The sequence below is a fragment of the Triplophysa rosa genome, linkage group LG22, assembly GCF_024868665.1.
Source record: "Triplophysa rosa linkage group LG22, Trosa_1v2, whole genome shotgun sequence".
Taxonomy (NCBI): domain Eukaryota; kingdom Metazoa; phylum Chordata; class Actinopteri; order Cypriniformes; family Nemacheilidae; genus Triplophysa; species Triplophysa rosa.
Genome location: NC_079911.1, coordinates 342,367 through 369,335, shown reverse-complemented (window position 1 = coordinate 369,335; position 26,969 = coordinate 342,367). Strand labels below are relative to the sequence as shown.

The 26,969-nt window shown below is 40.4% G+C and overlaps 1 protein-coding gene and 1 long non-coding RNA gene across 2 annotated transcripts; both read right to left on the bottom strand.

The window, feature by feature from the left end:
- Positions 1 to 1,776: 1,776 nt before the first annotated feature.
- On the bottom strand, positions 1,777 to 20,047 carry slc27a6 (solute carrier family 27 member 6). The gene is made up of 10 exons (XM_057320402.1): positions 19,459 to 20,047; positions 19,117 to 19,326; positions 15,238 to 15,396; positions 9,260 to 9,384; positions 8,111 to 8,305; positions 6,734 to 6,824; positions 6,453 to 6,651; positions 6,276 to 6,373; positions 4,511 to 4,641; positions 1,777 to 3,238 (listed from the first exon to the last, which is right to left on the bottom strand). The coding sequence occupies exons 1-10, from the start codon at positions 19,928 to 19,930 to the stop codon at positions 3,062 to 3,064; spliced, it is 1,857 nt and encodes a 618-aa protein (XP_057176385.1). The 5' UTR covers positions 19,931 to 20,047; the 3' UTR covers positions 1,777 to 3,061.
- Positions 20,048 to 21,258: 1,211 nt separating this feature from the next.
- LOC130545712 (uncharacterized) lies at positions 21,259 to 26,715 on the bottom strand. Its single transcript, XR_008961694.1, has 3 exons — positions 26,545 to 26,715; positions 21,431 to 25,772; positions 21,259 to 21,360 (listed from the first exon to the last, which is right to left on the bottom strand). It is a non-coding gene; the product is annotated as an uncharacterized LOC130545712 (long non-coding RNA).
- Between the last annotated feature and the right edge of the window lie 254 nt (positions 26,716 to 26,969).

Here is a 26,969-nt window from a genome sequence, read left to right as displayed (position 1 = left end):
TTCTTCGTTTAGTATCTAGCCCGGTGGGTATTTTTAATAGCTTTTTTGTTACAGGGTATAAAGACATGAGACCTGTGTCGTTCTGTAGAGGGGGACAGTAGGCATATTTCACAACCTTTCTTTTTACCCCTACTGGTGGAAAAGGGAACTGCACGTCCAAAATTGACCTTTTTGTAATAGCTTTGTCCAGCAGGTAGACAGATCCATACAACCTGGGTCATTCAACAGAGGGGGACAGTGGGCATCTTTCACAGCCTTTCTTTTTACCCCTACTGGTGGATAAGAGAACTGCACGTTCAAAATGAACTTTCTTTTTGTAATAGCTTTGTCCAGCAAAGCTGTTTTTTATGTTTTAAGAACGTTCCCAGATAACAAAAGTCACCTTCATGGTGCTCAGTGTTTGCTTGAGTTGGATTCTTGACCCTCTTGGCCCACTCTCCCGCCCTAATGAACTACACTGGTTTTATGTCTCTGTCTTCATGTTGGACAAAGTTATTACAGAAAGTAAGTTCATTTTGAACGTGCAGTTCTCTTATCCACCAGTAGGGGTAAAAAGAAAGCTTGTGAAAGTTGCCCACTGACCCCCTCTATCGAAATACCCAGGTTGTATGGATCCGTCTACCTGTTGGACAAAGCTATTACAAAAAGAAAGTTATTTTTGGACGTGCAATATCCCTTACTCCACCAGTAGGGGGTAAAAAGAAAGCTTGTGAAAGTTGCCCACTGCCCCCCTCTGTTGAATGACCCAGGTTGTATGGATCCGTCTACCTCTTGGACAAAGCTATTACAAAAAGGTCAATTTTGGACGTGCAGTTCCCTTTTCCACCAGTAGGGGTAAAAAGAAAGGTTGTGAAAATTGCCCACTGTCCCCTCTGTTGAATGACCCAGGTTGATGGATCCGTCTACCTCTTGGACAAAGCTATTACAAAAAAAAAAGAGTTATTTTTGGACGTGTAATTCCCTTATCCACCAGTAGGGGTAAAAAGAAAGCTTGTGAAAGTTGCCCACTGCCCCCCTCTGTTGAATGACCCAGGTTGTATGGATCCGTCTACCTCTTGGACAAAGCTATTACAAAAAGGTCAATTTTGGACGTGCAGTTCCCTTTTCCACCAGTAGGGGTAAAAAGAAAGGTTGTGAAATATGCCTACTGTCCCCCTCTACAGAACGACACAGGTCTCATGTCTTTATACCCTGTAACAAAAAGCTATTAAAAATACCCACCGGGCTAGATACTAAACGAAGAAAACTTGCACTTTTCCTACGGTCCCTTACTCACAGCTCCGCAAAGAGCGAGGTCTCCCGGCTAAATGCACATTGCGACGGCTTTAGCGGGGCAGTGTTTATCATATCGAGCGAAAACAATATAAAAGAAGGTTGTGAAACATTATCAGCCTTGTCCTATTAGCGGTAATATTATTAAGATATTAGAAGGGCAAGTCGTTGTGGAGGTATTGGCGTTTAATCGCTGAATGTGTCGGGAATATCGAAAACAAAACTAACTTTACCCCGCTGCTGTACGACGCGGATGAGCTGAATTTGTGTCTTTAATACACGTGGTGAAGGACAGTGATCGTCACTCGTGTTGTTGTTGTTGTGACCAGGTTGGAATCGTTACTTACAACATGGCGGTGAAGGCAGATCAAACAAAGTTATTTAGACTTTTACGATTCATTGAAGTAAATAGGTCATAAGAATCCATTCAAAAGAGTCAAACTTTGAAGTGCTAATGTTCAGTTTCACCTTTACACTCATTCATGTGATGACACATTTATCTCTGCAAGTCCATGGTCGTTTGCCTTTGTTATATTACATTAACCATCACACAGTAATAATGGTTCTATTACGCAGCTATTTAAATGTCCAACATAGGTTTGATTTTATGAACACGCTGTAAGATTAAATGTGTGCATTACTAACACCTTTTTATTGGGCATTGGAACTATATAAAGCAGCAGAGGTCAAGGGTTACATTATGATCAATGTAACACGCATGAGCACGTACAGTAGCAAACATGATGCCATAATGATAACGATGACAGCATTTCACATTTGTTTACAACAGAGTTCTTACATCATTGCATATACCATTCACTTCAATGAGTGAAGTTATTGCATCGCATTTTTAAAACAGTTCACAGCGAACCTCAAATGTTTCAAGTGCTGATTAATTAAATTAAATATATTTATTTACCAAGCAACAATATGCTCAGACAGGGGTGAAATTAGTAAGTCTTCACTTGCTGTGATGAAACGTGAGTCAGTGACGTACTGTAGAAAAACACAGTTTCACTCACAACATGTGTCTTTGAAATATTCTGTGTGAGTGTGAGATCAACATAAATCAAAATTGCAGATATTTGTCACATTCATTACAACCATTCAAACACACACACACACACACAGTCTGAAACTGATATATTACGTGTACAGAAATCTAGTTCTTGTTTTTTCTCCCATGTAGAAGAGTGGGGAAATGAAATTTGTTTTATCTAACACCAGAGAAGATGTCTGAGCTTCTGTACAGTAAACACGTCTGTGTGTTATTCATGTGCTTTTTTTTAACAGACATTGGTGTTGATCTATTTAAATGAGGTGAATCTGAAACTGTATCATGGATTTGGATTATTTAGGAATAAATCATAAATGATTATACAATGTCCTAGTCTGCAGTATTCAGTGACGTGATCGTGTGTTATGTCCGTGTGAATTTGTTTGATTGATTTTATAATCCAATTATAAAATGTGCCGGAGACGTTCATAATGTTCCATCCGGCGGTCACAAATCAAAATCAAGTTCCTTCTGGAATCAGAAAAGGAGTGGTTTTCTTTGTACTCATGAAGATCCTGATGTTAATACAGTAACTGTGCAAAAATCAAGCTGTTGTTTCATTATTGCAGATGTGGACTGATGAATGGGATACAGAAACAAAGCTAATGTCAGACACTACAATGAATGAATCGACACATCTATGGTGTCTGTGGTGAACATAACCCGCTCTACATCTGGAGGGTGTTCATCTATTACACACACTTCTATGATTTAGTCAAGGAGACGGCTCCACTAGAGTTTCCTCACACCTGTTAATATAGTGTCATACACACATGAGCTGAGAGGAATAAAGCAGCGTTCCGTGGAGTCCAGAACATACAGCGGATCACTGACGTCTGAGGGATTAAAGCCGCTCTGCACCAGAGAAAACTTCTGCTGTTTAAATGTGCTGGTCATCTCCATCGACTCCTACACACAAACACACATCACACACACATGACCAACTATTCCACATTCATCATTGTGCTGTTCTCATCACTGGATGTCAGTCTGGTGTAAGATGCTGTTGTTTATGTCAGTCTGTATGGCAACTGTCAAATAAAAACTGAGAACGTACCGATAAGACGCGTCAGATAATCAGCCTCATGTACCACAGGTGGTACTCATTCAGAACCATCCAATCAGGGCTATAAACACACAGCATCTTACCTCCATCCCTCCTCCACGCTTACAATCTCATAGTCTCAACCGGAGGGGATACTCTGGCTTTGGGCCCAATCCCCAGCGCGGGACTCGCAGCCCTCCCCTCGGTCAGCTCGCCAAATAAAAATATCTTTACCTATCCATGTAAGTGTGAACTGGTGAAACTATAGTTTATTATAAGTAACTACTACAGTACACTGAAGTATTTTTTGTTCATGTGTTGTACAGTAAAAAACAGACAAAAAACACGGAATCCAGAAAATGAAACTGGCGGAGTGGTACGTTTGTATTTTGGTAACAGAGGACAGATTTTCCTCTTTGATTTCATCACACACATGTATATACTTTGATGTGTAATTCAGCCTGAGGGTGGCGCTCTAATCTTGACTGACACGCACTACAGTTCTCAGAATTCACATTCTAATGTAGTTTTATTGTGTCTGAATATTGATTTAGGATGTTCAATTCAGCAGAGCAAACCAGCTGCTGTTACAATGAAGTGACTGAACGCATGGGCAACAAACACAAGCACTTTTTTAAGATTTCTCTATACTTCTCTTTAAATTACAATTGTTTTACCTTCTGAAATATAGAGCGTTTGTACATCTCTAGTTATTCACAAGATTTAAATGGTTTAAGGGTTTTTTCTCATGCTCTGCACTTTTCACCAGTTCACGCTTACATATCATGAAGAGAGATCAGGTGAAGCGTATTTGGCGTGCCGTCTGAGGGGAGGGCTCCGAGTCTGGGATTTGAGATGGGACTGGTTAGAAGTGCGGAGAAGGATGCTAGAGAGCTGTTGAGAAACTGTACACGTCTGGGTAAATCATGTGCTCCTCCACTGTAATTAGGTTGATTATCTGACGTGGCCCTCTTGAACTTTGTTGATAAACATCATTTAGCAGTAAACGGTCTAAGTTGAATGTATAGTTTATGTGCTTGTGTTCTATATCACACAGACGTGAGTCACACCATCAGCTGTGAGCTCAGCATCAGCATCGTTCTCGGTTTCTGACGTCATCAGAGTTTCTCTTGTACCTGTAGTCTTATGAAGAGAGGTCGAGCGTACGACGGCAGCTCTCTCATGACCAAATCAAACAGTTTCCTCCCGTCAAATGTGCACTCGGGTCTCAGAACCACTGCGGCCATTCCAGCTCGACCCTCCTGACCTGTGAAGAAACCAGTCCGTCACATACCCATACATCAAACTGTTCACAAAATGAGGTGAAGATTGATTCATTGTTCATGAAGTGCAGTGATTGAACTTCTAGAAAGACCTGGCCTTAGGTTCCTAATCTACTAATCTGACAAAATTGAGTTATTCACATAATTATTCTGTGACATGATGTGATGGGTTTCTTTACATTGTGTACGTTTTGGGACTTAAAGGTTTTATCTACATGGTCTACAAATGGACTGCAGAAACTCTGATGTTGATATTTCAAAACCGCTCACAACCTTATAATTCCAAGGCGATGACGTCTCAAAAACTGTGGTGACTACAAAAAGCATCAGTCATCTACTTTGTGTTTTGAAGGAATCGTTTGAAAGAATGACTCCGATTCAGTAAAGCAGGAAGCAACTGTGGCAGTGTTTCATATCTTCTGTTTGGAACTCTTTTCATTGGGGACTTGCATGTAAAGTCACTTATTAACTTGTGGGTTATTGAACTCTTGCAGGCAATCAATATCACAATTGCAGTGGTGCTTTTATTCCGCGAACTGTCTCAGGGTGGGGTTGTGTTTGGTCTTGTGGAACGTGTGAGTGACACACTTGATAATGTCAACAGCTCACACACACACACACACACTGTAGAAACATCACGTCCTAAACATATTAACATAGAAAACATATCTGTGACCCTGGACAACAAAACCACTCTTAAGGGTTAATTTTCCAAAATTGAGATTTATACATCATCTCAAAGCTGAATAAATACGCTTTCCATTGATGTATGGTTTGTTAGGATCCTAAAAATACAACTATTTGAAAATCTGAGAGTGCAAAAAAATCAAAATATTGAGAAAATCACCGTTAAAGGGACACTTCACCCAAAAATGACAATTCTGTCATCATTTCCTCACCTTCGAGTTGTTCCAAATGTGTATAAATGTCTTTGTTCTGGGAGTCAATGGGTGTTGAGATCTGTCTGGTCATAAGCATTCTTCCAAATATCTTTCTCTGTGTTCATCAGAACAAAGACATTTATACACATTTGGAACAACTCCAAGGTGAGGAAATGATGACAGAATTTTCATTTTTGGGTGAACTGTCCCTTTAAAGTTTTCCAAATGAAGTCCTTAGCAAGGCGTAGTACTTGAGTATATATTTACGGTAAGAAATGTAGAAAATATCTTCATGGAACATGATCTTTACTTAATATCCTAAGAAAAATCGATCATTTTGACCCATACAATGTTTTTGTGGCTATTACTCCAAATGTTCCCGTGCTACTTCAGACTGGTTTTGTGGTCCAGGGTCACACACAAACACACCTCACACCTATTCCATCAGCAGACCGGTCTGTGCTTCTCACACACAGTAGAAACTGATCAATGAATGTCTGCTGTGTTTGGTTTGTCGTTCTGTCCTCTTGCATCAAAATGACCTGACGTTCACTACACACACACAGCATCACTCAAAACCCTCATCTCAGTTCAGTCTTGTTTGTTCTTCAGTGAACATGAAAAGATCTTCCATGACATTCGGCACGTTCTCTGGTTTGGTCATGTTTTCCAGATCCCTCAGACACGTGACTGTTGTGGTGTGTTTCTGTGTTAAACGTGTGTGCTTCGAACAGTACCTGGCACATGAACTCCATACACATTCACCTCCTGAATGAAATCCACCTGTCCAAGAGTCTCGGTGACCTCCGTGGTCGCCACATTTTCACCCTTCCACCTAGAAGGAACGCACAGGGTTGACACGGTCTGTTTCATCACATGACGATCACGTGTGAGACGTGCGTGTTCTGCTGTACCTGAACGTGTCTCCCACTCGATCTTTAAAGCAGATGAAGTTGTCTTCATCCTCAGCCATCAGATCTCCGGTGTTGAAGTAAGCGTCTCCTTTCACAAACACATCTCGCAGGATCTTCTTCTCCGTCAGCTGTTTACTGCCGGCGTAACCGAAGAAGGGACTCTGAGAGCAGATCTTGGACAACAGCAGCCCCGTCTCACCTGATGGCAAACACAACATCATCTCACCTCCACCTGTCACTTTTCCTTCATCTCACACCAGCCGTCTGTCCTCCGGCCTCACCTGTAGCAACATGAATACAGAATCCCTTCTGATCTCGTACCGGCTCGTCTCGGATCATGTCATACTTCACCAAAACATACTTAAAAAGCATCTGCCAAAACACAAAAACACACACAGTTATGTGTGGTGTGGTGTGTTGTGTTGAGATGATTGAATCATTCAGCGTGTTTGACCTGTAACGCTGTTGATGATGTCGGAATGAATGAATGATGTGATGTCATCACACACACAAACTCTTCAATAAAATCATGTCTTTTTAAAACAAGGTGTTCTGCATGTCAGCGGCGTGGTTTACTATCGACACATTCAAACAGGATGTCGTGTTACCTGCAGAAAGGATTGTTGACTAGCCAAAACACAGAGGTTCAGTCAACAGATTCAACACATTCACCAGTGTCTTCACATATGAGGGTCTGCATTAGGACGCCATCGTTCTCAGCTGAATTCTCAAGACCTTTTTCAGTTTTTCCCCAGACAATAATAAAATGATGTTGGAGTAGAATCTCTTCTGTTCATGAGTGCAGCTTGTGAAGCTCTGTGTCTTTGACATGATGTGAACTCTTTAGGGGCGATTCACTTTCCCGTCTAAAACCGCACAGAAAACACGAGCCGCACTGCTTTCTCCTTTCTTTCCAAAGCACCTAGGAGTTTACGCTCTCCTGGCATCTGTCGTTGCTAAGCAACCATGGGCCACGCTAGCTGTTGAGACGAGGAGGTATAAACGAAGGATATATGGATTATATTAGGGTGGGAATCGTTTGGTCCCTCACGATCGATTCAGAATCCATTCTTGACGTACTAATTAGCATACAGAAAACGTCATTACGTCGCATTTGCGCTCAGATTCAGACTAGTGTTGGCACTTTCGCTTCTAGTCCTTGAACTGTCTCATATTGTATTTTAGTACAACTGAGTGCCCAATAAAGCATTCTCATTGACATTTTCTGTTGTCAGACATTAAAACAAGTGTATAACAGTAAATAAACCCGATTCATTGGTGCCACATGTTAAACGGCAGTCACTTTCAGAATCAGTACAGACATGACGTGGCAGAGAAATGATGATTACATGAACCTTTGTTTTCCACGACTGCGTGTATTAGATGTGTTTAATGATGTGTATTTATGGTTGTCTTTCAGAAGCGCTGACATATAAATCACAGAGAAACCAGCACACAGCATGAAAATCAACAGAATCATGTGGAACAGTGTTGAAGTCTGTGTTCCAGTCCTCTGGGTCATTGACCGTCAGACATCAGAAAAGTGTTGGACTGCACATCCACACAACATCCCGTTCAAATATTGACCGACTATAGTTATTTTGCACTTTACACTTGTTAACCGCTCTTAACCTCAGACCGCACTCCGCTCCACTGACCTTGTAAAAGAAATTGGAGCGGCCGACGGCTCCGATCTTGCCGATGTGATTCATGAAGCACAGGTTTCCTTCGGTGGAGCCGTAGATCTCACACATGGGGATTTCTCCGAAGCGCCGGTGAAACTCTCTCCACACGTCCTGCCGGAGACCGTTCCCGACCCCCATCCGAACCCTGTGATCCTTCTCGTTCTCCACCTGAGGGACAGACACGCGCACACACATCAACAACACAAGACCACACACTCATCTCTGCTTAGAGTTTGAGTCTGTGAGATGAGTTCTGAAGAGGTTGACCCTTCACTGACCCTTGGGATGAACAACTCACGTCTGAGAGTCTCTACTCAGTGAAATCAACAAATGACATTAACTTTCACATGACATTCTGAAGACTTTAAGTGTGTGTGAACACCAGCAGGCTGTCCCATCAGCAGAACAACTCCCTTCATTCATAACCTGTGTGTGTGTGTGTGTGTCTGTGTGTGTCTGTGTATGTGCGCGCGCTTGTATGTGTATGCCCTTGTTTTTATATCCCGGTGGGGAACAAAACCTGAATGCACACCCACTCATGGGAGTTTTCTATGATCTTTAGGTTTAGGGGATAAAATATACAGTTTGTACAGTATACAACTCATTACGCCTATGGACTGTCCCCACAGAGATAATAAACCAGACGTGTGCGTGCGTGCGTGCGGTTCTTTCCATCAGCACTGATGAACATGTGTTCGCCGTGTGTGTGTTGGGGTGAACGTGAGCTTGTGGACAGCATCAGCGGACAGACATAAAGAGCTCTTTCACACACTGATGTCCTGACGCTGATGAAGCGTGAGTGAGAAACACAAAAGAGCTTTCCGTCCATTATCCAGAACAACACAACACACACAGACAGATGAAGGAAGGAATCTGTGTCAGAGGTCACTACATCTGAAGATCTGAAGAGAACTCTCACATACTTCACAAATGCATTTCTTCAATATTTACAGTAACAGCCGTAAGCTCCCGTCAACACAATAAACCGTGTGAGTTCTCACATCATAAACTAACAACAAACAACATTTGTAATCGTCATTGTTTTTGGTGTTTGTTTATAATATAAGAGTGGATGTGATGTGTAGTGTGAGATGTGTGATGAGTAAGAGACAGTGACTGTACCACAGGCTGATTGCACAGATATCTGCACAGCTCTCCAATGTACTGAATTATAGTCACGTTGTGTTTCCTACAGTCACTCCAGAACTGAGACGCAGAGAACTTCTTCTTCAGCACACATGTGGCACCTACATGATAACAACAAGAAATATTTCATCAGACTCATGGAAAGCAGGTCACATCCGTTCAAATATAACAGAAGACATTAAGCAATAACATTTGATCATTGCTCTGTAGTCTTTGGGTTGGCCGGTCGCCACATTTGCAGGTTCATTACTCCCAGATAACAACCTCTCAAAACTAATAACACACGGTAAGCAAATCATTCTGACAGTTTGTTTTAACAAATGAATTATAAATAGGTCTTTTAATAACATATATGACATTAGATTTACAAATGATTCAACCAAATTGCCTGTTCGTGACATCTGAACGTCGTTTCTTACCTTAAAACTGAAAGTAAACGTCTTTTCCTCGCAGAAGGTCTGCATTCGGTAAAAATGAGCTAATAGAATATTTCACATTCACATTTCATGTCCAGTTTTTATCTCATGTGGCAAGTAGCCGTGTAATAACCGGGATAATGTACAAGCAGCCGGCATATTTAATCTAAAACCATTTTTCATATAAGAAACACTAATAAAACTGAAAAATAACATTTCTCATGTACTGTATTCTCTCTCATGTGGTTGTAAACCTGTATGCGAGTTAGGGATGGGTATCGTTAAGATTTTAACGGTATTACTACTCTTATCGATACTGCTTATCGGTCCGGTACTTTAACGGTATTCTTATTGGTACTTTTTGATATAAAAAGAAACAAATTAGGAACAGAATTAACATTGCTTTATTTTAATTAACATAATTAACAATAAATAAATAATTCAAAAGAAATAAAAAACAATTTACAACAACAGAAATTGAAACGTGTAAGCGTGATGAGTTCCTATTGGTTAAACCATTACTGTAGGCCTAGGGGGTTGCCTTTCATTTCTAGATTTCTAGACGTTTAGTTTGAGCATACTCCAAGTTTTCGGGCTCAAGAAGGTAAATTGGTTTTGAGCGGGTTTCGTCGCCATGGTAACTTAGGTTACACGGCTAACCTGCTCCGGAGCAGGTTTTATTCTGGGTTAGAGATCGCAAACCAAAACTGGACCAATCAGCTGTGAGAAAGTGACGTATATCTGTCGCAGTGAAGCCACCCCCCGTGTATCTCTCGCTCCACATTTAAAAAAAAGTTTTGATAAGATGTTTTTTGCTGCTAAGTGTTTATTTGTATTGTATATTTACATTTATTGATTATAATTTAGAACAGGTTCATATAATTCTTATGCGAGTTGATAATTAATATTAAACATAGCATTTAAATGAATATAACTATATTCGTATAAAAACAAACTTTAATCTATAAAGCATTTTAAAGTAATGAAGTATAAATATTATCTTCTGATCTTATTGTAAACCTATACTATAAATCATTTAAATTCAGTTGATTCTGCATTGATATAGTGAGTAGCTGCCTTCTCAAACGTTCGCTGCAGCAGTGTTTATTCCTGCCTTGTAAATGTCTTTCAATTCATGACATTTTTTCATAATGATCTTGTTATCTTCAACAGAAAAGTGAATTGCACTGATACTCACGAGAAGTCAATCAAACTGATGAGGCTTTCCATGTTCCGTGTGATTGGCTGTTTGCCGCACGTGTCACACTTTCAGGTGCACGCGCCACACAAACTTTGGATCAAACCGCAGTTGACAGAGAAAGTTTATATCAAGCGTTGTGCTACAGCTGAACCTGATCTGAACCAGGTTGGGTTTGTCTGGTTTTGTCAACTCAAAACTTACTCTGCAACTCAGTGTTGGTTCACCTCGCTTCATGATACAGCCCACTGAAGGACTCCACTGCAAATCAATTACAAAATATTGTGTGTTTTGGGCCATATTCGATGTAAATGGAATCTTTGAAAAGGGATAAGATATGCTCTGTCTCTACTTCTTCTCACTGGAAGCTGCTATCTCTGGGAGCTCTTGCTCTTCTCCTCTGGCCTGTTCTCCTTGAGTTCTGCCCTTACTTCATTCTCTTCCTTTTTACTTGAGCTTTGGGGTTCAGGCAACTAGGCCATGCTTCCAGACTCTCCTCTTTCTTCTTCTAGACTTTATTTGCACTTACATCCAATTTTTCACATTTAAAATGATTCATTTTTTAATTTTAATATGAAATTACAATTATTTTATCTGTTAAACTAAAAAATTCATAAAACCACTATCCGAATCTGTGAGCGGCGGCAGGCAACCCCCTTGGGCTACTGTAATATATACAGTACATATATCTAGGCCTACAGTAACATATATTTGCACCTCAGTATTGTAGTACATTATAAAACAGCATGCAATAACATTTTGAGTGTAAATTATCATATTTATTAAATGAATGCCACATTATTGGGATAGTTAAAGCCCGCTCTACCCTACCAGATAAACGATTCGTTATTACCCGTGAGGTGTTTTATTTCCACTTTCGGAACGTTTTCTTTATTTGTGCTGAAAACAAACGCCTTTCCACTCTGATTAGTAATGGGAAAAGGAGAAGAACACGTTTGGCAATAGGTGGATTCGAACCCCCTTCGATCGGAGCAAAAGCTACACTTTGGTACGGGGTCACTAACCCTGTGCCACTGCCAGAGGTGGGTAGTAACGCACTACATTTACTTCGTTACATTTGCTTGAGTAACATTTTGGAAAATATGTACTTTATAAGTCAAATTAAAAGTGTGTACTTTTACTTGAGTAAATTTCTAATAGAAAATCTGTACTTTTACTTCGTTACATTGCGTGACGTTCTTTTGTTCCTTCATTTTAAAATACGCTTTAACGCATTGTTTATTTCAAGGTTGTCGTCTCTTTTTACGGGCATTCCCGAGTGATCGATGCTTTTGAGTCGATTCTTTTGAAAGCATTTCAATGGGCAAAACCATTTGAATAGGCTAATGAATCAGTTCAAATGATTTGTTCAGTTCGCAGCACGATCTGAATCATCTGAAGCAGGATTACTCACTCCTCGTAGCGCGAAACTTAAGAACACGCAGAACACAAAGAGCGTTGGATGAAGTGGATATGAATCTATATCTATACAATCAAAACTGCAAATGTGTCATATTGTTTGCCAGCAATGATAAATGGCCGCCATATGCGCGCACCCGCGCGACCTGTTCGTCAGACACAGCAACATGCGCGTTACCTGTCAGACACAGAGACGTGGGCTTGCAGAAATATACATTTGAAGAACAGAAGGAAGAAAACTTGTTGATGGGCGTGTGGTTCACTGTTTACTGTTTGTTTACAAGTAAGAGCGTTTCACAACACACACGTGACACAACACGAGAAAACATGAGCTTTGTTCAAAAATGTGTATTTCATTTAAGAGAGCACTGCAGATGTTCTAGATCATCTTAGGAAATGCTCTGAGTTTAGTTCATGCTTTAGTTTGACATGGTCTATTATTCTAAATAAGTTGTGTAAACTACATTGACATCAGGACTAGATGAAATGTACAGAAATGCTTGTCTCTTCTGTGTCTGTCTATTCTTTAGTCTCTCTAGTATATTGCAAAGATATCTGCTTGTGATAATTAATAATATTGATTAAAGTGTAATATTCAAATATTGGCGTTAATATTAATTTTATGTAGTAGGCCTATATAATCAGATACAAAGTAATTAAGTAACTAGCTACTCGAGTAGTTTTTTCATTGCATACTTTTTTACTTTTACTCAAGTAAATTTTAAAATAGTGACTTCTACTTTTACTTGAGTAACAATTTCTCTAGTTACTTGTACTTTTACTTGAGTAAAAATTTTGGCTACTCTACCCACCTCTGGCCACTGGAGCTGATAAATAGCAGGTGAACAACATATTCTTGTACAATCCGACTGTTGTTACCGGGAGTTGTAACAGAGAGCAGCGCATTTTCTCCGTTGTCGGCTTTATTGTTAACCAGCGAAACAGCCTATATGTGCTTGATTTTCTTATCAAGAACGTGTAAAACAAAATATTCATACAGTATACCACAGACTCATGGCCATAGCCAAGGTTTGAAAATTAGTGAAGTCCAGGGCGGAGTGTGAAACCTAATATTACCAATAAATGCTATAAATTATTCAACATGAATAAATATAATGATTAATAAAGTTAACCAATTATAAACTTGTATATCTATGGACAGGGCTTAATACTGTGGCCAGAGGTTTTCTAAAACAACTTTTGTTACTGGTTGATTTCGCTCCGCGACGAGCAGGCTTTGACCTGTGTTGGTCCAGACTCCAAATTGGGAGGCGGATGGGACAGCGTCATTAACCCCTACGCCACTCAAGCTGACATATGAAAGGCGTCTTTTAATTATTTAGTGTCTCTGCTAAAATAATAAATCACAAGAACGAGCGATTAATGATAAATAAGATTCTTAAATATCTATATCTAATTGCTTGTTGAGGACTTTCACTGGCTGTCAAGCACAAATAGATAAGTGGATCTTTCGCATGTTACATGCATTGTGATGGCAAAGAGTCTAGAAATGGAAGGCAACCCCCCCCTAGTCCTACAGTAATGGTTTAACCCTACCCTACAATAGGAACTCATCACGCTTACACGTTCAAACTGGTCAAGTGGCCGGATGGCTCAAAAACACGCAAAATTGACTTCTGACGTCACACGTCGAGAACGCATTGTTTGCACGTAGAATACGTGTCGTTTACACGTATAATACACGTTGATTTTTCACTCGTAAACTACACGTATTCTACACGCAAACAACGCGTTCTTGACGCGTTGTTGACGTGTTAAAATTTGCACGTTTTTGACCCTCCTGGCTTTCCATAACAAACTGCGCCTCGCACGCTCTGTTGGGAATAACGAATATGCTTGCCCAAAGACTAAATTCTTGGTGTTATTGAAAATTAGAAACTATTGTTGAGATAAAATGTGCAAGATAACATTAATGTAGCAACAACATATACGATTTTTTCCCCCAAGGACCGAAATCAATAAGGGCGGAGCTTATCGATGCTCCGGTCTTTCATAATTTTGCCCCGGGGCCCGTTTAATACCGGGTTTGGGTACCCATCCCTAATGCGAGTTTTTCTTCAGTGGAACACAAAAGAAGATACTTTGAGAAATGCTATTTTAATGCTGGTCTAAAGCGCACAGCACAAGTGCGTGCTTCTACCCTGCATCCACATAGGGCTTCAGCGTCAACGCTTGATGGAGGGCGTGTCTGAAGCGTGGCCGACGCGATCATCATGGTGACAACAGCCAATCACATTGTTCTCCAGTCTAGCATGAACGCAATTGGCTAGCAGATGCACTAGGTTATTTGCATAAGAAGATCTGATTGGCTGACGCCAGCGTTGGTGCTTGAAAAGTTGAGAAATGTTCAACTTCTGCTGCGAGCAACGCCAGTGACGCGACGCTGATGGACCCACAATTCAGTTCGGTGAACAAGTGATGTCACCCATTCAAAGTAAATGAGAAGTGTTAACGCGTGTGAATGTACCATTAGGGCGTGTCCGAATCCACTTTTGCTAATTTAACTTCCTTTAAGAGCCAGTCGCGCTCACGTCATATCTGCTCATGCGTGATGTTGGACAGGACAGATTTTTTATCTTTATGTTGACAATAATCATCTTTTACAATCCTGTTATTTGTAATATTTGGCATGTTTGTGTGCTGCGGCGCATCCATCTGTGTGCAATAAGTGCACATATTACTAACACATCCTTTAAATAAATCTAAAATATCGCGGCAAGCCCATATCGGTAAGTTATAAATCATATTTGATCAAGAATACATTTGTATCTCTAGAAGTCTAAGAATGGATGCAGAGGAGCACAAGCGCTTTCAGACTGATGGAAGTTTCTGTGGTCCTGCGGTGTTTTTATGGGCTGTAGTGTATTTCATGATGATGCGTGTTGATGTGTCAGAATTACCCAGCTCAATGGTCCCTCCAATGCCCACCAGTGAAGCAGCGCTATGATACAGAGGAAGTGGTGTGTAGATGATGTCATCTTCTGTGCCGCCGTACGCCCAAAATCCCCCCGCGGCCTTCAGCGACTGTAAATGTGTGATGACCGCAGCCTTGGGTAACCCTGCAACAACATCAACACTCAACGGTCAGCACACTACACATCATTCACCACATTCACAAACTAATAACAAATACAGCATTACTCCAAATATATCTGGGCAGTTTTAAAAACATGAACACAACAACACAACACATGTGTTCATATGACATGATGACCATCAAATAGTGCTGATGTGATGAACATACAGCCTAACATCAAAGTGTTTGTGTGTTATTGATGAGCAGTAAAGCTGTTGATCACGTTTGGTTTGGAGGCGTCTCAGATTCAATCTCCAGACCTGGGCTGTGAGACACAATCAGTGTTGGGTGTAACTAGTTACTAAGTAATTAGTTACTGTAATTTAATTACTTTTCCTTTGAAAAGGTAAAGTAAGGGATTACTCAAATTTTTTCTGTAATTTAATTACAGTTACTTCTGATGTAATTAAACTAAATACTTTATGTAATATTTGTGTGCAATAGTGGAATTGACATCAAAATTCAAAGTCTAAGTTTAAAATCCGTGCTTTAATGTATAACTCTCACATTTGTCTACTTTAATCCGTTAATAATACTACTTCATGTAGTTATATATTATTTATTTGAATGAATTAAAAGAGCTGTTTCATGTCAATCCTTGACTCACTTAACTAATCGAGGTTGATATAGGATATAGAAAGTAATTAGTAATAAGTAATTAAATACTTTTTGGAGAGAGTAATTTGTACAGTAATTTAATTACACTATTGAATATGTAATTAGTAACTAGTAGTTAATTACTTTTTCAGAGTAACTTACCCAACACTGGACACAATGAGCCATACGAAACATCTGACTGTTCCCACAGTTTAAAGTGAAGAGCGTATCAGTATAACACAGCTGTCTACGTCACGCACGCTCAGAGGTGATGATGTTCTCTCACTGCTCTATCACTTCATCATATAGCACCAAACTCACTTCGTGTAAAACTCAATGTATAGTTCTGCATCGAGTGACTCGCACACCCTAGTACACCGTACCCTGACAGTCATCTCTTCAAAAATGTAACAACACCTCAGTTGGACCGCAAGCATTGTGATTGGTCTCCCTCAGGTCAAAAAAAGAAAAACCAACGTGTAGCCTATGGCATTGAGGATACGGTGTAGGTGCGACACAGGACTTAAAGACGGCAAGAAGTCAAAACTGAAAAATCATATTGTTTATGGAATATTGTAGTGTTTTGTATAATTGATTTATCTGTGCACATTATTCTTTTTTATTCATGAGTTCATAATCTTTGATCAAAACATGAACCTCCTCCCCCCTCAAAACAACCTCTCTTCACTTCCGGTGGGCGGGGCTCCAGTGACTGACGCTGGCTTTTCAAGGCACACGTCATTCAGACACACGACTGTCAGAATCCGCCTCCTAGTGGCAGTTGTGAGGAACTTTCAGGTTGAACGTAAACTCACGCCAACATAGAAGACAAGCTTATTCCAATACAGCAGCGCAAGAGCTTTTATTCTTTCAATATTTGCAGACGTAAAATGTATAATTGTTGGCAAACAATAAACTTTTGGTTTTTGGAAGAGAACATGTGGAGGGTTAAGATAAAACAATAATATATAATCAGTTATACTGATAAAGTTCAACAAAAAAGCAGTAATCATTTTCAGTTGACACACTTATTTTAAAGTCCCGCTGCAGTTTATCACCGTTAAAATAAGCGTTAGCTGCTACTCATGCTTATATTACTGTCCCCCTGTGGTGAAAATCAAGTTGTTAAAGCTAGTTTGTAAAAAACCGCCGCTAGAGGGCGCACGACCAAAACAACAACAATGCCGTTCCTTGATGACGCTGTGAAGGAGCGTGAAATGAAGGGATCTGTTGTCTTCACCTCCACCGCTGATGGCCATCAATCAGACGGGAACGAGAAATCATGTTAGCGGATGAGGTAAAGTTTTATAAATGGTGCGTATAATTGTGGTCCATAAATAAGTGACTGCTCGAAACAAGTTAGTGGCTTGCTAGACGCTAGACACGACTTCCGCATTTGTCCACGACACTGTTGTCATCCAGTTTCTACGTCAGTAAAGGCGCTAACAATGGGGAACGCGGATATGACGCCATTGACTGGCGACTGCACAGCCCCGTGTCACTGTTTAGAATGGCCATTTTCTCACGATTTACAAGTAGTTGGAAACATTTGAGATATTGTAAGTACTCAGCTAAACAAAATATATAACACTAGCCTAGTGGTTTTTGGATATTTTACTGCAAAATTGTTACAAACTGCACCTTTAATGTCGTTTATATGTCTCTGTGGTGTTTTGAATATGCTTTAAGACAAACTTTCATCATTTATAACCATTGCGGAGTATTGTCTCCATAAAATTGCATAAAGACAGTATAAGAAAGCAAGGTTATTTTACTTTACCAAAATGAAAACTTTAAAAACGTTACGGTTCATTGAAATCAAATCAAATATTGACCTAAAAACTATTGGAAAAACTTGACTTAAGGAAAATTTGAAATGTTGCCTCAAAAATGAAGTAAAATAAGTTTAAAGCACTAAAATTATAATAATAAACAAAAACTACAATAAAAATGTGTTAAAAATAAACCAATAAATTATAAAATGACAAAAACATATACCAAAATAGCTAAAACTTTAACTAAAATGAAAAAAATCTAAAAATGTATACTAATAAATTAAAATCTAAACTATAATAACCGTTTAAAACTGCCCCGGTTTTTAATGTCATAAGCCTGTAATCAATCACATCAACTCATTTGACCGTGTGAATGAGTGGAGGCACTCATTAATCTGTGTATACTAAATAAAGCAAAGGTGTGGAGTTATATTCAAGTCATTTTAAGGCATAAAGAAATGATTATCACATGAATAAACTTATGCATATGCTATTTTAATGCTTCAAGATGAGCTTTAAGTGATAAAATGATTAAATGCTTTTCATAACGAACCGTGTTCTAGTTGAGAAAATGATTCCTATATTATAATTTATTTCTATTAGCCTAGTAAATGTGTTGTTTATATGTCGTTAGTAGATTCTTATTTTGAAATAATAAAATGCTCCAATCATTTATCTCTAAAGGATATCTTTTCACAGTTATACTGTACATACAGCAAGTGTCGGAATAGAAAATCACGGTTCTGTTAAAACATTATGGCAATATGCATAGCCAGCTGGACTCAAGTGATGAAACACTTATTTCTAACATAAATATTTTGTTTGTTTGTTTATCTATTTAAAACACATATTGTCCAGACCTCCACTGACGAGAAAGTGTGTAAAGTGAACCTGTTGGAAGTTTAACTGAATGCGTCTGCCCTGCTCTAGATGAGGATTATGTGATCAGATGTACTCTCTGACCCAGAATTTTTAGTTAATGTTAGGTTCCTCTTTTCAGAGTTACTGCTAAATGTATTTTATGAACTATTTTTTTATATTTACATAAAGAATATGGCATGCAGTTGGTTCACTTTAAGTTATAAAACCTTAGTCAAGCTCAATCAGGTGTAATGTAAATGAGTTTAGTCATCCTCACGCAGACCTGACATCTACAGTTGTCCCATAATCCATAAAAAAGTCGTTTCAATCTGATGATGTAGATTATAAAATGTGCAGTGTTTGTGGTGTTCACAAGCAGCCATCAGTTCTAACTGAACCTGTTCATCAGGGTGTTTGACTGGAAAAACCACAGCGGTAGTTTGTTATTATGAAGAAGACACATAGCCTACCAGTAGTGCCCGAGGTGAAGATGTAAAGTGTGGGGGTCTTCAGACAGCTGACAGATCTGAGATCAGATGAAAGTGGTTCATCAGAAACTTGCTGAATTTTCTCCGGCAGACTGTGAACGCCGGGAAGTGAGCTCTGTGGCTTCATACACCACACTGTGATATTGTCCTCCTGAAGACTGGGAAGAATGTCCTCTAAAGTGTCCAACACATCTACAACGACAAACAAAACTACACTGGTTCAAAAGAAACGCATTGAAACACATATACACGTGTCGTGTGGGATGAAGTAACGGGAGCAGGGGGTTTCATTCTAGATGCGCTCGAGCGCAGAAACCGGTTTACCTTTGCCGACCACCAGCAGTCTGGCCCCGCAGCAGTTGAAGCAGTGCAGCAGTGATCTGGATCTGATGTTGGTGTTGAGAAACGCCACCGCGCAGCCCAGTTTCGAGAAGCCGAACCAGACGGAGATGAAGTCGGCTTCGTTGCTCATGAGGAGCGCGACCGTGTCTCCCTTCCTCACCGCGCGCTCAAACACACGCGCGACTCGGTTACTGCGCGCGTCGATCTCGCCGTACGTGTGCGTCACCCCATCATAAATGACGAAGGGCTTGTGAGGAGTCCGCCGGGCTCTTTCGACAAACCTGTCCACGACTGTCACCACTTTCGCGGTTTGTTTGTACAACTCCAGACGGGCTCCGTAACGGATGAGTTTCATTAAATAACGCGCGTCTCTCCAGAAGTACGGGAAACACAGGCGCTGCGCGAGATGCGCGGAGAAGATTCCCGCCAGCAGAGCCGCGAGATATAACAACATCACTGACGGTTACTGCCGTCGAAGCGTCAACACCGTTTGACCCGCTCGACTTGTATCGTTTTATAGTCGCTTCGCTTCCATCCTCATTTATGCAACTCTAAGCGTGTCACGTGACATTTGTTGTACAACTGCTCGCGAGTGGGCGTTTCCAGAAGGCACGCGCTCAGCCCTGTTAATCAACGTCAGGGCGTGTTTCCCTGCGCGAGTGTGCTTCTATTGTTTACTGGAGTTCTGTAATACTCAGATAAAAGTTTTACGTTTTTTTTTACATGTCGCGTGAAGAAATCGATCAGCTCGTGTCTGCAAACACATTCTCGTTTCTCCAGCGAGATAACCTGTGCGCGCACTCAGACAACCTATAACCAGATTAACACACTGGATCCTGAAAATAAAACACCGTCACCGTCAAATATATATGACAAAGAAACTAAATGTATTGGACCTTATGATTATTTTACTATGCTATCTAGATATGATCTGTATTATCAAATGGAACTCTACACTGCTCTGAAATACGCATGTTCTCTTAGTACGTCACAATTAACGTGAAATTGAGCGCACTCTGTCTTCTCCCTCAATTAAATAAATTTGAATATGGTAATGATTCCACTTTGGCAAAACCAAGCAGCAAGAAACGAAAATTTACGGAATGTGAATTGGAGGCGCTACTGTCAGAGGTAGAAGCTAGAAAAAATATTTTATTTGGAACTTTGTCCTCCGGAATTAATAACAAAAGGGAAAAAAATGAGTGGGAGAGTTTGGCTGACGCCGTCAACGCGGTGGGATCGGAAAATCGCACTTTAAATGAAATAAAAAAGAAATGGTCGGATATAAAAGTGGAAGTTAAGCGGAGAACTGCTGCGCACCGACAAAGTGTGTGCAGAACAGGCGGTGGTACAGGGGACAATGAACTCACACCCTTTGAGCAGAGAGTTGCCTCTATTGTAGGCGACACTTTACTCTCTGGAGTAGTATCCGTTGCTGTGGGAGACTCGGGTTTACTGCAGGACTGCCACAAAGGTAATTTCTTATTTATTTGCTTAACGTTGGTACACACCAGACTGCATTTCATTTTAAAATACATGCAATCTAGCTCAAAATTACACCAGAGATTTTACGTATCATTTGCATTTATGGCAAATACGTGTACCCATTAATAATGAACAGACTCAAATCACAGTTAACATGTGCCTGTGTTTATTTAGACTTGTGTGGTGCAACCGCAGGAACGTCCACCGGCACGCCCTCAGAGTCCGCCCCTCCGGAGCAGCCAGGGCCCTTTGTGTCCAACGTCTCCGGCGTTTCCAGTACTCCCCCCAGTGCTGAGTCCCGTCCGTCTGGCCGCGTCTTGACGCATGCTGTTCTGGAGTCACAACAACAGCAAATCGTTCGGGCCATCGGAGAAATTAACACTCACCTGAAAAATATCACTGACGCACTCACAGACATAAGTCACTCATTAAAGGAATTGGTCAAAAAATGAACTTTGTGTCTGATTACCATTTATATTGTCGCAATCACATGTTGATGGGCCTGAATAGCTTGTTGGTTGGGCTGCACATACACTGGTCCTGGGTCAGGGTCATGTGGCGCTGCTACCACCTCACCGAGTGGTATGCCGTGCCTGTGCGCAAACATTGTGCAGCACACCCCAGGCCAGCACAATGCGGCACATCTTGTCAGGGCGGTATAGCAGCATTCCCCAGGTCCTGTCAAGGCAGCGCCACCGACATTTCAGCTGCCAATCGCCCGCTCTACAACTGACCGAGTGCGAGAATGGGCATCATTGTATCTGCGCTCTCGGTCAGTTTGTGGGTTGGTGAGGGGGGTTAATAACCACGTCTTTAATGGATAACCGCGGTCTCCTGATGGGCAGTTGAATGATTTAAAAAAAAATTATATAGAAACATAACTTTAAATGCATCACTCACCAAGAAGCCACCCATCGCGCACCCTGCCAGCTTGGAGCCTCATCCCAACCATGCTGTTTGTAAGTATGAATGAATCATGGGTTGACCCAGGCCACCTTGTCACAATATTTGTTAGGCGCATTTGTGGGTCACATTTGTGACCCTGGACAACAAAACCTGTTTTATGGGTCAATTTTTCGAAATTGAGATTTTTACATAATCTGAAAGCTGAATAAATAAAATTTCTATAGATATATGAGTTGTTAGAATAGGACAATATCTGGCTGAGATACAACCGTTTAAAACTCTGGAATCTGAGAGCGCAAAAAAATCAAAATATTGAGAAAATTGCCTTTGAAGTTGTTAATCAGGGGCACTGTGGCAGACCATCCACTCACAAAAATAAAGTTTTTATATATTTAAAGTAGGAAATTTACTAAATATCTTCATGGAACATGATCTTTACTTAATATCCTAATGATTTTTGGCATAAAAGAAAAATCGATAATTTTGACCCACACAATGTATTTTTGTCTTTTACTAAAAATGTTCCCGTGCTACTTAAGACTGGTTTTGTGATCCAGGGTCACATATTATCTGCACATTTATTGAATGGAAATGTTTTCGATTCACATATGCAAATTCTTCCTCAGATGGCGCCTTTATAGCAATGTGTGTGCCGTCGATCGCTCCGATTACATTAGGAAAACCGGCTATCGCTGCAAACTGCGCTTTAATGTTTGGCTGGTCAACTGCATCGTATGGGAACCTTATATATCTGGTAGACATGCGGATGATCCCGTCCCATACAGCTGGCACTGCGCGGCTCAAAGACGACTGGCTTATTCCTGAGCTGTCTGCCAATTCCCTTTGGAAAGAGCCAGTTGCCAGGAAACCAAGTGTTGTGAGCACCTGTAAGGGAACGGGTAATGCGTGGCTCCTCGCTGTCTCTCTCTCTAAATTCGGACCCAACTCAGCACAGAGCTCCTAGAGAATAGCCCTTGGAAATCTGAAACAGTTGATAAGCCAGTCATCATCGTGGGCCAGAAAATCATTATGGTCCCTAAAAACTCGTTGTCTTCGGATTCTGCCATTGGCAATGTCCTCTAATAAGGCTAAAGCTGCCATCGTCATGGACTAAGGGTTGTATTAATTTGCTCATGCTTTTATGTGTTCTTTCTTAATTGCATAATTGATAACATATTCCCATAAGGCTCGTGTGACAATAGTGTGTCAATTATTTTATCAATTACACATTTATCGTAATGTTTCTCACAGCTGGTGGTGCGATAGACTTGTCTAATGATCTGATAGTCTATATGTTTGCAACTTCACTTCATTGCCTCTAACAGTCGCCAAAGGACAAAAATCACGAGAAATGTACGTACGCCAGACATGAAGTTGGCGTGGAGGAACGCACATTCTCACATTAATTTCACTGTTAGTACATCCGACCGTGAGCGTGAAAGCTGGAGCGTATGCAGCGTTGATACATGAGGCCCCAGTGCGCACGTTCAATGAAACAGTCTATTTGTTTTCTAAACGCATTATGGTACTGAATGTTTGGGGTTTATCATGAATAATTCACTCTGTTTCGGCTCGTGCGTAAAAACGTCCTTCGGTTGTGATTTATTTAAAATTAAGCACTAGCCTTGACTATCTCATTGCTTGCTTATTTTACACCAGAGACATTTGTGACAATATCATCAGTATACATTAATTTTGCTTGTCCATTGTGACTTAGACAGTACACCATAAAGAAGTTCAGGATACAGCAGCCCATTTGATGAAATAAAGCAGAAAGGATAAATCACTGGAGCACTGAGGTGCCGATCATAGTCGTGCCCGTGTGTGTACTCAGAGGATTGAAGGACTGCTGGAGAGGTCTCCTGAAACATTCTGAACTGGAACACAAAAGAGTTCGACCAGTCACAGCATGCTGCATTTTGATGGAGTCACCTGTTCTGTAGTGACACGATCTGTGACATTCACATAAAAGTACCTCTGAGCAGAAATAACAGCACCAGCAACAAGAACCTCATATGTATGTTCTCCATCACTGCTCTCCAACATGGTGCCCACGCGAGTCACCTGCCAGGCCTGAACTTTAATATTAACTAGGGTGACCATATGTGCCATTTTCCTGGCCAGGATTTGGCGTGCGTCCTCTTGTGGTCGCATTTGTCCACTGCATACCTCGTCAAGGTTTATTATTTCAAGTTATATTTCAAGGTAAGAATGAAACTACAATGATTATGTGCTTTACAGCAGCCGTGCGACGGTGTGTCATGCATTCTTACTTCTTTACAATGTTAAACGTGCTGTCTTCTCATGCTTAACATGGTCAACTTGTCAAAAAACCAGTTGGGTGTATTACGTAGTATTTCTGTGCTCGATACACTCCCCCAACGATCGTACAGGTTTCGGGAAAGTTTTTTTTTAACATATAAAACTGTTTCGTAACAATTTTTCTTAGTCCCTTATTGGACAATTCTCCCGGAAAAGCACGCGGCAGCAAGGAGAGCACGGTTAACAGTGTAAAGAAGTCAGAATGCATGAAACACAGTTGCACATCCCCTTTAACTCAAACGTGAGAACCTCGATGACGTATGCAGTGGACACATGTGACCTCCGGAGAAAAATGGCACGTATGGTCACCCTAATATTAACATTTCTCGAATTGATTTATAAAGTATATTCAGCAAGTAGCCCTCTGGGCTCAGTGTAGGCTGGACGTTAGAGACCACTGTTCTAGATTAAGAAAACGATCTTTTATTTTTCGTCTTGCATTTTTTTCTAAACATTAATCAGTATTTCTGTTTGCTCTCAAATGTGTTTGTCACCCTGTTCAAGCATACCGAAGACAGTGGATTATGTGTGTTTAACCAAATGTACATGTGTCCAGTTTAGCAAATGAGCGACATAAATCAGCCTGAATGAATGTATGTTCCATGTGGTGGAATGTCTGACAACCAAGAAAAGGTCAAAACGTGTTAACGTGATTCACAATGAATTACACAATACACAACATTTCAATGGAAAAGTAAAACTGGAATGTAAATGGCCGACAGACATCTACTAACACTATATTTTGGCTGTGGTGGACGGACAGTGGGTGTTGTGTTGTGAGTCATACAGTCAGGTGAATGACTGAAAGTCATCTGGGTATCATGCAAGTATGGTTGTTGAGCATAATGACATGTTATACGAGAGTATTGGGATGGCCTGGCCTGACTATACGGTCTATATTTCTTAGCACTTGGATCAACGTGGCAAACATTCTGGCATCGTGTTCATTGTGAGCTGGCTGAATTTACATGGCAGGTTGCCTCACTTCTGACAGATTGTTTGACATGACCTTTGTGAAGCATTTGACCGTGGCTTCCGGTCTTCATTTTAATCACTACATGTATGTCATGATTCTGCCGCATCATGTCATGTTTCTCTTGGTCTAGTGGCAGGGTCATGACAGAACCCCATGTTTTATGTGGAGAGAGGCATCCTGGCCCTGTTGGCCTTCCTTATGCTCTCTCCGGTCTCGTCTCTGTTCCCGCCCTTTCGTCTCTTCATTATTGATTGTTAATTAGTTCATGCCCCGCACCTGTTCCCTCTTGATTTGTTCCCTTTTTAAGGCCCCTGTGTTTTCTGTCCTGTGCTGGTTCATTGTCATTTGATTCATGTGGGTGAGTCCTTGTCTTGTTAGTGTAGTCTAGTCTTTTGTAAAATATGGTGAATGTTATTTTTTTAGTCTTGTTAGGTGTAGTTAGTCCTATTCTCATGTCCTATTATACCCTTGTTCTTGTTTTACTCCCTCGTGGGTTTTTGTTTTGTCTTTGTTTTATTTTATTATTAAAGTCCTTGTTAACCCCTTACCCGCTGTCTGTGTTTGGGTCCTCTGTCCTTGCACCTCACCATATCGTGACAATGTATTCCTGAAAACAAAGAGCAAGTTGTAATCAGTTTTCCCCGGCTTTAAAGGCTTATTGCAAAACCCTGCTTAAAATGAAGAGCCAAAAACCCAAAACATAACAAACCCAAAGTCCAAAACAACAACAGACACAACACAAAAATCTGTTGCTTTGAAATGAGAAGCACACTATTCTCTAGAATATAATTGTTTGCTGTAGCATGAGGATTTCTACTCACACCTTCCTAATACTTTTGTGTTGCCATGTCACGTCAGCACATCTCAGCATTGCCATCATGTTCCCCTGAGCACTTACCCAGAATTCTCTTGACACATTCAGAAACATGTTACTCCTCTCACTGCCTGCCATCAGTGTTGGGTGTAACTAGTTACTAAGTAATTGTAATTTAATTACTTTCCCCTTGAAAAAGTAAAGTAAGGGATTACTCTTTTAAGTTACTTCTGATGTAATTGAACTAAATACTGTGTAATATATTCAATAGTGGAAACGACATCAAAATGATAAATCTAACTTTAAAGGGTGTGCTTTAATGTATCCTCACATTTGTGTACTTTGGTCAGTTAATAAGAATAATTTATGTAGTTATTTATTATTTATTTGAATGAATTAAAAGAGCCGTTTCATGTCTATCCTTGAATCACTTAACTAATCAAGGCTGATGTAGGATATAGAAAGTAATTAGTAATAAGTAATTAAATACTTTTTGGAGAGAGTAATTTGTACGGTAATCTAATTACACTATTGAATATGTAATTAGTAACTAGTAATTCATTACTTTTTTCAGAGTAACTTCCCAACACTGTCTGCCATTCTTTGCTGTGGGTTAGGAGAGGGTTGTACAATAAAGAGCCTATAACAGCTTTATCCTTTTATCCCATAGCGTCCCCTCAAGGATCTGTCCACCTTCAGCGTCTGACTGCACTCACCAGCTCCTCATGCAATGACAATGTTATCTGCAAAAGCAAATCCTTCCTTTCATATTTGTGTCACTTTATACATTTGTTTAACTGTAGAAATTTTTCAGAAATATACAAATCACTTTAATGTGTTAGAATGTTAGAAATATGTTAGAAATATATTTAAACTATCTAGCAATGAGTTGTAGAGTTAAACAGTTTTTTTGGGGGGGGGGGGGGCGGTCCAGAAATCATGTCTCGATGACGCACTGGAGCCTCCGAGCATGCACGGCCCCTCTCCTAA

Coding starts and splice junctions, on each gene's coding strand:
- slc27a6 (XM_057320402.1), bottom strand. CDS start 19,930: ATGTTGTTATATCTCGCGGCTCTGCTGGCGGGAATCTTCTCCGCGCAT. Junction 19,327..19,458: donor ACTGCTGGTGGTCGGCAAAG/GTAAACCGGTTT, acceptor TTGTCGTTGTAG/ATGTGTTGGACACTTTAGAG. Junction 8,306..9,259: donor ATCTGTGCAATCAGCCTGTG/GTACAGTCACTG, acceptor TCTGTCCCTCAG/GTGGAGAACGAGAAGGATCA.